We start from the raw sequence: 10,309 nt of genomic DNA, 5'->3' as shown, positions 1-10,309 counted from the left end.
CTGCTTCCTTCCTGTCCCTATACAAATTGGCAAAAAAAGAGAACGATTAGTGGTTACTGGAACAGCTCTTTTGTGGACCTTGATAGTAACAGCTAATGATGATGATGATGATGATGATGATGAAAGACTAATCTGGCTGTCCCTGTAGCATACACCGTCCTTTCCCTTTCTCTAAACTAACAAAAGACACTCAGGCTGCTGCAAGAATCAGCAGCACAGCAAACCTATCAACACCTAACACCTATACCAGTCCTGAAAAGAACTTTTGTGTACCAAATAGCTAGTGGTTTATCTCTCCCTACTCCACACAGGAACCTGTCCCTATCGTAACAGAAGAAAGAATGTAAAATGGCCACCGGATCGGGTGTATTTATAGGTTAGGGGGAATGTACAAGTGTCCATGTGCTGTCATGTCTCAATTGGCTGTCCTGTATCACATGATAAACGTGTCACCAAAGGTTAAAGTTCTTGTATACATTAAACACGTAAGTCCGCCGCGGCGAACGACGGAAAAAGGCGTTCGAACGTGCGGACCGCGAATGTCGGAAATTCGCCGCGAAACGACCGCCGGGCGAACCGTTCGGCCATCACTACTGCAGATATCTGAAACAACTGCCTGCCTGTATCATATTAGGAAGAGAACCACAGGAACGGTCTGCATGAGTCGGCGCAATTAGCACTGTTTTATAAGTAGAGAGAAAAAAAAGGGTTTTAAAAGTTTTAAAGTTTAGAGGAGAGGGATCCATTGAGATTGGATGGAACAATGCCTTCTAATAGCCTTTGTACAGTGCATTGTTTGCATGTGTTCTTCTCTTTCAGGATTCACCAATGAGCATCTATCAAGCTGCCAGAGAATGGGTGGTTTAGATAGACAGGTTTGGGTGGTAATCTTTGCTGTATGATAATTCTGTGTTTAACAATGTCTTCACACATACTGGAAAGTTTATTATTTTCCTTCCTTTCTCCCTTTCCTACCCCCAACGTTCAGGTACTCTAAGGTTTTTGATAGAGTTAATTGTTATCTCTGGGTTTTGTTTTTTCCTGTCTTTCCCAGATGATGAGGACATCATCTAAATAAGCTGGGGGAGTGTGTAGCGGCGGCTCCTGAAGAGCACGCGCTATGCGTTTTTCAAAGTTAAGGTTATACCTAAACTGCAATTTGGTTTGGGTACAATTGTCTAAATTTGGACTTCAGCATCATTCTGACTGGACTGTGAGATGTTCAGCTTGGCCACAGGGGGCATTGTCTCTTCTGGCAGGCTTGGAACTATGGTCTGGTTAGGTGCTTAAGTTACTCTCCCTCGGAGCCCGCCTAGTGGGAGTGGCACTCTTGCTGTGCTTTCTGGGAGAGGGTATTTAAGATGCGGACATCACGTGGTTCGGGGTTCCGATCCAGAATGATGTACTGACTTCATGGTCCTGGTCCTCCTGACCAGCCCCCAGGAAGGCTATGGCCTGGGGTGCGGATCCATCCAATCTTGATGTCTCGGGGTTGGCTAGCGCGAGGCAAGGAAACTAAAGGAGGATTCTGAGATGGTTGGGTGCCGTCTCCAGTTTGGGAGAGACCAAGTGACCTCAAGCATTCCAGGGGAGGACTCTTCAGAAGAAGACCACGTACGGGTTGGTTTCTTAGTCAGAGCCTGGGAGGGCTGAAGTACCCAAGAGAATCCGGTCTCGTAGATATCGCCAAGCTGGCTGAAAGATCCAGGTATCCTACGAATGTTCTTCGAATTTAGTTTCCCTACGTGTTCTACAACAACGTCTGTGGCAGAGACATTATCTTGTATGTTCTACAACAACGTCTGTGGCAGAGACTTGTTCCTGAGTAAGCACCTTGTTGGCTGCTAGACCTTGTGAGAGAGGGACTCTCCAACTTGAGTGAACATCCAGTTGCGAATGGCTATTCTCTGGATGCAGTCAAAGTAAGCAAGTTCTTCAACATTGACTTTGACATTAAGAGTACCTGGACTTCCTTTCCAACCCTCTGATCCAAATTTAACAGACTGTTCAATGTTTACGTTTTGCAAATAAAATCCAGTCAAGTGGATCTGTTGTCAGTCTCTCGAGTTACTGGGCCATTTACCACGGGACACCCCTAGACGTGAAGCGATTGGAACAGAAGGTAACGGTAATCCCAAATCTAACCAGCGGCTCCTTCGGGGGTAGTGCTACATAAACAATTTCCTTTTCATCATGATGTAGTCATCTCCACTTTTCATGTCATTGCACTTAGTGCTCCGCATGTCTTCTCCACATCCGTCTTTCCCTCTTTCTCTCTTCTATTGTTGGGAGGTATAATTCTCATTACTACTGCAAAACGAATCTCCTCCCTTCTGTAATCTGATCTCCGTGTCCTATAATATTCATCCAGCCTCACCCTGTGTAGGAGGATGTCACCCCTCCCCCATCCACATTCCTCTCCGGTGTCAGAGACTTTCAGTCTTGTTTCACTTCCCCTGTCAGCGATGGCGTCTGGTGATCTGAGAGCCGAGCTGAAATGTTCCGTCTGTCTGAACATTTATACCGATCCTGTAATGCTGGGATGTGGTCACAACTTCTGCCGGGTCTGTATTGATCGTGTGCTGGATACACAGGAGGGGTCTGGAGATTTCTTCTGTCCTGTATGCAGAAAAAGGTTCAGGAGTCGTCCTGCACTGCAGAGGAACATAACACTACATAACATAGCAGAGACTTTCCTGTCTCCTCATCAAGATCGGGAGAAGTCCGGGGTCTTCTGTACTTACTGTGTGGACTTTCCTGTACCTGCTGTTAGATCCTGTCTGCACTGTGAGGTTTCTCTGTGTGATAAACACCTGAGTGTCCACAAAAAGTCCCCAGAACACGTCTTATGTGACCCCACCTTGTCCATGGAGAGCAGGAAATGCTCCGTCCATAAGGAAGTTTTGAAGTATTTCTGCACTCAGGATAAGATCTGTGTCTGTGTTTCTTGTTGTATGATTGGAGAACATAAAGGACATGAGATGATATCACTGGATGAGGCTTCTGAGAAGAAGAAGGAGCCACTGAGGAATGTTCTGCAGAAACTTCTGACAAAGAGAGAGGAGACGGAGGAAAAAGTCCAGAGTCTGCAGGAACACCGGAGGAAAGTAGAAGAAGAAACATCCGGTGACACCGAGAGAGTCACTGCCCTGTTTAGAGATCTCAGGAGACGTCTGGAAGACCTGGAGAAGAGAGTCCTGAGGGACATCTCCAGGAGGGCAAATCGGATCTCCATCTCCATCCGGGATCTGGAAATAAAGAAGGCGGAGCTGTCCAGGAAGTTGCGTCACATTGAGGAGCTGTGTAACGTGACGGATCCACTGACTGTCTTACAGGAATCAGACACAGGTGACTTGTGTGATACTGAGGATGGAGATGATGAGGACAGAGAGAGACATGAGGAGCTCCTCCATGATGGAGGGGGTCTGGATGTGGCGGGGGTCTTACACACAGGTTTATCTGATATAATAACAGAGGTAAATGTATACTATATACAGGGGGCTGCAGACATATTACTGGATAGAAACACAGCTCATAATGATCTACAGATATCAGATGACAGGAAAACTGTATCCTTGTCCGATATAGAGCAGAATCTCCCAGAAACACCAGAGAGATTCCAGGATTTTTCTTCTCAGGTGATGAGCAGTCGGAGTTTCTCCTCAGGGAGACATTACTGGGATGTGGATGTCGGGGGGTCAGATGACTGGAGAGTCGGGATGTGTTACCCCAGTATAGAGAGGAGAGGGAAGGAGTCAGAGATTGGATGTAATAATAAGTCCTGGGGATTGGACAAGGATGATAATGATGAGGAGTATTCGGAGATTCATGACAGTAAATGGACCTTCTTACCCCCCAATCCCTCCAGTAACAGAGTCAGGATATATCTGGATTATGAGGCCGGGCGGATCTCCTTTTATGATCTGTGTGACCCGATCCGACACCTCCACACCTTCACCACCACCTTCACTGAGCCCCTCCATGCTGTGATAGGTGTATGGAGAGGTTGTATAAAGATATGTGGGGGGAGGCGGGAGATATGAGAACTCCGCCCACAGTCTGGTGATGTCAGACGAAGGAGGGGAATTCATTTAACATTCATCCAATAGTATATAGCAGTAGTATTTACTATAAATAAATGTGAGATTTCTTATTGATCACTGTGATTGGGTAGAATATCTGTCCAATTATTGGAGTAACAATAAGGCCGCGTACACACGGGCGGACTGTCTGCCCAACTAAGTTCGTCAGACAATCCGACAAACAGTCCGTTCAAATTTTGAATGAACGGACTTGACCACACACGATGAGCAGACAGTCCGCTGAAAGCGTGCGCGATGACGTGTACAGCACGTACGACGGGACTAGAAAAACGACGTCCTATACACTGCAATGCAAACTTCGGCCGTGTAAATCCGTTCTGAGCATGCGCGATACTTAGTCCGTCCAACTTGCCTACACACAAGCGGACTGTCCGCTGAAACCAAGTTTGGACGGACAAAACCAAGTTTGAACGGACTGTCTTACGGAAATTCCGTAAGACTTTGTTCGTCAGACTGTCCGCTGAAACAGTCCGCTGAAGCCCACACACGAGCGGATTGTCCGCTGAAACACTGTTCAGTGGACTAAGTTGGGCAGACAGTCCGCCCGTGTGTACGCGGCCTTACATGTTCCTATTGGTCAGTGAGAAATCTATCTATCTATCTATCTATCTATCTATCTATCTATCTATCTATCTATCTATCTATCTATCTATCTATCTATCTATCTATCTATCTATCTATCTATCTATCTATCTATCTCTCCCATAACAATCTGACATAATACTTTCTGTGTTTTGTCACAGTATGTGACATCAGCCATCTCCTCCCCCTGCCCCTCCCCCACATGTGGTCCCTCTGTGGGGCGTGGGGCAGCCATGATCAGACATAGAGGGGGGGTGGGGTTACTGTGATGGTATGGAATGGGGTCACCTCTCCTCTCTGCCCCTCCCCCTCCATACAATCTATACTACAAAGAGATGGAAATAAATGGAGCAATCTGAGAGGAAATCTATGAAGACGTCATCTAGAGATTTATTACTGAAAGAAAAAATGTGATCAGAGAGCCCAGACTGTTTTTAGGCAGAGTAGCTCAGGATTAGTTCCCCTGTCAGGTTTTTTCTTCTGTCCGGTGCTCCATTACAGAGATTTCCCCTCACTTCCTGTCTCGGTGACAACATTTATCTAGACAAGAAATGAGGGGAACTCTCTGCCTTTCTGCTGTGCTTTCCATGGGTTTTTTACCGCAATTTGCCCTTTGATGTCGGTGGTATCTGTAGTGTTGGTGTCGGTGGTGTCGGTGTCGGTAGTGTTCGAGTCGGTGGTGGTAGTTTTGGTGTCAGTGCCAGAGTCGGTGGTGTCAGTGTAAGCAGCACTGAGATGTATGTTCCTGTGCAGCATGTTCTCCGGTCTCACCCTCCTCATCTTCCCCACCAAGAGCATGGGCGCCGCCCCCCCCCCCCCATCCATGCAGGGCACCGGACACATGGATTTCAATGGATTTTTTTTTTTTTTTAGTGGCACGTGATTAGAGGCTCTAATTGGCTTCAAAAAAGGGTGGGCTCAAGGGGCAGAGCACTGCACCCTGAGCCCACACAGTTGTGTGACTTTAGCGAATGAATATTTGCTATTGTCTTCCCGATTCTCTTCCCGGCCAATCAGGGAATGGATCCTGAGACCCCATTGGCCGGGAGTCTTAAGACCCAATTGGCTGGGAGGAGAATAGACGACCGGGACACGGAGAAGATGCATGTGGGAAGCCACCACAGCCATGACCTCCATGGGGTAGGTGCAGGGCTGACCACGGGTGGCCTGGCGGGCGAGAGGTCGAGCAAGCGAGCTGGCGACAGAGGGGAGGTGGGGGTTAGTGTGGGGTGGAGGCCTGGAATGATGGAGGGGATGTCTGTGGCCAGGTCTGTCTGCCGCCCCCGACTGACGGAGCACCAGCCACCACCGATTAGTCTTTTAATATGTAGAATAGATGGCAAGGGGAAGAGGGTGAGATCGGGGAACATGCTGATCAGTAATATACATCACAGTGCTGCCTGCAGTCACACTTTCTGATTGGTTGCTCCGGGTCTCACATTCTGCACTGAATAAGATGAGATATATGAGGGGGAAGGGAGAGAGGAGAACACGGGGTTCATCTGTCACTTTATCTTTCTTAAAGTATCTGAGGAAAGCCGGGGCCACATATGTCACATGGCCTGGGGCCTTATAGTAGGTGACACTTTCTAGGGCCCACAAATAGGTCACTTTTACCAGGAATACTGGGTAATATAACATTGTCTGGGGGCCCTAAATATTTTGAAAGGTCTGGGGGACGGGGCCAAGCTAAGAGTTTTGTAAAAGAGAGGGCCACCTTGGGGGCTTCATCAGGAAGGGGGCAAAGAAATGGGTGGGACCTGCAATCTATGGTGCTAAAGTAGCTCACAGTTCATGAGGGGCACATGTTGGCCATTTTGTCTTGTCTGGGTCCCCAACTATGTCCCATTACTAAGGGATCCTTTATGTGTCATGCTACTTTAGGGTTCCAAATTACATTAATAAGTCTCTTTGTCATTTGCTGACCACTATCCACTTTCATAGCTTCTTCATCAATCCATGTCAGAGCCCTGAGTCCTCACCCATGTAAGATGCATGGTGGGTTATGTCAGAGCTTATGTAACTCAGTGCCGATCCTGACTACCCTGGGGCCCTAAGAAAAACTCTGCTAAGGGGCCCTCTACCTGAACCATGATGCCATGAGCTATGTAAACCATTTACCATTGCCACACAGTCACACCTGACACTTCAGTGCTCCCAATACAATCCTCCTTCCTTTAAACCAAACAGTCAAAGAATAAGTACAACAATATAGAACAGAATGAGGTTCAAACAAACAATATTTATTGAATAGAGTCTCCCCCTACATTAGGGTCCCCAGAGAGGCCCCCTTACATCAGGGTCCCCAGAGAGCCTTCCCTACATTAGGGTCCCCAGAGAGGCCCCCTTACATCAGGGTCACCAGAGAGCCTCCCCCTACATTAGGGTCACCAGAGAGCCTCCCCTTACATCAGGGTCACCAGAGAGCCTCCCCTTACATCAGGGTCACCAGAGAGCCTCCCCCTACATTAGGGTCCCTAGAGAGCCTCCCCTTACATCAGGGTCCCCAGAGAGCCACCCCTTACATCAGGGTCCCCAGAGAGCCTCCCCTTATATCAGGGTCCCCAGAGAGCCCCTCCTGACATCAGGGTCCCCAGAGAGCCCCTCCTGACATCAGGGTCCCCAGAGAGCCTCCCCTTACATCAGTATCCCAAGAGATCCTCCCCTTACATTAGGGTCCACAGAGAGCCCCTCCTTACATCAAGGTCCTCAGAGAGCCCCCCTTAAATCGGGGTCCCCAGAGAGCCCCCCTACACCAGGGTCCCCAGAGAGCCTCCCCTTACACCAGGGTCCCCAAAGAGCCTCCCCTTACACCAGGGTCCCAAGAGAGCCTCCCCTTACATTAGTGTCCCCAGAGAGCCTTCCCTCTTACATTAGTGTCCCCAGAGAGCCCCTCCTTACACAGGGTCCCCAGAGAGCCCCTCCTTACACAGGGTCCCCAGAGAGCCCCTCCTTACACAGGGTCCCCAGAGAGCCCCTCCTTACACAGGGTCCCTAGAGAGCCCCCCTCTTACATTAGTGTCCCCAGAGGGCCTCCTCTTACATCAGTGTCCCCAGAGGGCCCCGTCCTTACATTAGTGTCCCCAGAGGCCCCCCTCTTACATCAGTGTCCCCAGAAGGCCCCATCCTTACATTAGTGTCCCTAGAGGCCCCCCTCTTACATTAGTGTCCCCAGAAAGCCCCCCCTCTTATATCAGGGTCCCCAAACAGCTGACTCTCCCTCTTGCAGAGGTTCCTCTGTACCTGGCTGGTGGAGGTGGGAGGTGGCAATCAGCAGCTCTATGGTGTCCACAGGCAGGGGACTTTCCCTGGGGTTAGTAGTTCTATCTCCGAATGTATACAGCGGAGAGGGGAGGGGCCTCTGACCCGGGGATCAGCAAATGCAACTGCAGCGACCCAAAGTTCCGCCACTGGATGTTGTAAATATTAATTGATGGGCTATGACACGAGGGGGAGACGGGGCCTCGAGTTATTTGCGGGGGCCCAACGTAGTGAGCGTATAGGGCGGATCGGCTCTGATGTCACCCCTCCATTATGTGACAGCATGTAAGTCCTGTGATTGGACGCTCAGGCCTGGACACTGTATGCTGGGAGAAGACCACATGATCCCTCAATACCCAGGAAACTGGGGACTTAGTGAGGACTTTGATGGAGGAACAGTAATGGAAAGTATAAGTGGGTGTGTACGGCTCTTGGGTCTCCTACAGAAGGGGGCGGAGGCATTAGTTCTAATGGCTCCTCCCAGTACATGAGCACTGTGTATAGTGAGGACGGTGAAGAATTGCACAGAGTGCCGAAGCTGAGAGAGAGCACAGAGTGCAATATGACTTATTGTCTGTGTCCAAGCTGTGATGTCATAGTAGGGAAATGGCTACCGAGGGACCCAATGTGGAAAGTACAGATAGAGGCGTACTGGCCCTTTAAGAACAAATCTATGTATGTATGTATCTATCTATCTATCTATCTATCTATCTATCTATCTATCTATCTATCTATCTATCTATCTATCTAGCTATAGGATTATAATGTGTAGACGGTCTCATTCCTTATTATTAATACATTTACAATGATATTATTTTATTGATTATTTGATTCTTTTATTGTGTGAAGAAATAGAAATGAATAATAGATCTACAAAAAGAAAGAGATGAAAATCTCAGAGGAAATATATGAAGAAATGATATAGAGTTTTGCTAATTAATGGGATTTATCACTAATGTAATGATATCACTATAAGGCCGGGTTCACATTGCTGCGATGCGGGAACGCCGCGAATCCGCGGCGTTTTCCCGCATCGCACGACTCCCGCCGGCAGTTCACACTGCCCTATGCGGACGGCTGGGGGTGTCAATGTTATGTTAATGACACCCCCAGATCCGTCGGCATATCGCAGTGCGATCTGCCGACTCGCACAGGAATCGGATCGCATGGTGTGAACCCCCATGCGATCCGATTCCGTTGCGGACCCAAAAAAGGGTCCTGTGCGAGTTTGCTGCGGGACCGCTGCGAGTTCAGCCATACTATCTGTATGGCTGAACTCGCAGCACTACGGAGATCGGATGTGATTTGCTGTGCGAATCACATCCGGATCTCCCCCCGCAGCGGTGTGAACCCAGCCTCATAATGTATGATAACTAGAACTGGAATGTGTCCCCAAAATAATGTGTCCCCATAGAATGGATCACCAATAGAATTCTATGGGATCTCTTTTATAATGGATCCTAATATAATGTATCATGTGATGGTGTATTATAATCACTAGATGTGTCCTGGTGATGGGGGAGAATTAGGAAATGAAATGTTAATGTGAAATAAAGATTCTTTATGAAATCATTATTATTATTAAACAGGGTTTATATAGAGCCAACAGTTTACACAGCGCTTTACAACAAAGGGGCAGACATTACAATTAGAGTGTAATACAAGAGGAATCAGAGAGCCCTGCTCCTTTAGAGCTTACAATCTAGAAGGGAGGGTCAAGAGATACAAAAGGTAAAAACTGTGGGGGATGGGCTGATGGAGAAAATAAATGTCCAGTTGTTAGGTGGGGGGGGGGGGGGGGGGGGGTAGGATAGGTCTCTCTGAAGAGATGAGTTTTCAGGGATCGTCTGAAAGAGGACAGAGTAGGAGATAGTTGGACAGATTTGGGGCAGGGTGTTCCAGAGGATGGGAGAGGCTCAGGAGAAGTCCTGGAGGTGAGCATGGGAGGAGGTGACAAGGGAACTAGAGATCTGGAGGTCTTGGGAGGAAGGAAGAGTGTGGTTTGGTTGGTATTTTGATACGAGGTTAGTGATGTAGCTGGGGGGCAGAGTTGTGTACGGCTTTGTAAGTCGTTGTCAGTATTTTGAATTTAAGGTGGATGAGTCTGGCGGCAGCCTTCATGGTGGATTGAAGGGGGATATCTTATGTAAAGGTAAGCCAATGAGGAGTCGGGGCGAGAGATGACCAGGGAGTGGATTAGAAGCTTTGGTGTGGTGTCATTGGTTAGAAAGGGACATTTTTTGGAGATGTTGAGGGGGTCGAGGCGGCAAGATTTGGACAGTGATTGGATGTGGGGCCGAAAGGAGAGTTCAGAACTACACCTAGAACCTTGGCATGTGGGGACGGGTTGATAGTCGAGCCAT

General features: G+C 48.4%; 1 protein-coding gene across 1 annotated transcript; it reads left to right on the top strand.

The window, feature by feature from the left end:
* The first annotated feature begins 2,384 nt into the window (after window positions 1-2,384).
* LOC143962154 (E3 ubiquitin-protein ligase TRIM39-like) lies at window positions 2,385-9,515 on the top strand. Its single transcript, XM_077471485.1, has 2 exons — window positions 2,385-8,625; window positions 8,698-9,515. The coding sequence occupies exon 1, from the start codon at window positions 2,391-2,393 to the stop codon at window positions 4,041-4,043; it is 1,653 nt and encodes a 550-aa protein (XP_077327611.1). The 5' UTR covers window positions 2,385-2,390; the 3' UTR covers window positions 4,044-8,625; window positions 8,698-9,515.
* The last annotated feature ends 794 nt before the right edge of the window (window positions 9,516-10,309 follow it).

Source organism: Lithobates pipiens, unplaced genomic scaffold, assembly GCF_037356315.1.
Source record: "Lithobates pipiens isolate NorthernLeopardFrog02 unplaced genomic scaffold, aLitPip1_a1.2 Scaffold_8, whole genome shotgun sequence".
NCBI classification, from domain to species: Eukaryota; Metazoa; Chordata; class Amphibia; order Anura; family Ranidae; genus Lithobates; species Lithobates pipiens.
Note: the sequence above shows the minus strand (reverse complement) of the source record. Positions and strands in the feature narration are given on the sequence as shown.

Coding starts and splice junctions, on each gene's coding strand:
- LOC143962154 (XM_077471485.1), top strand. CDS start 2,391: ATGTCACCCCTCCCCCATCCACATTCCTCTCCGGTGTCAGAGACTTTC.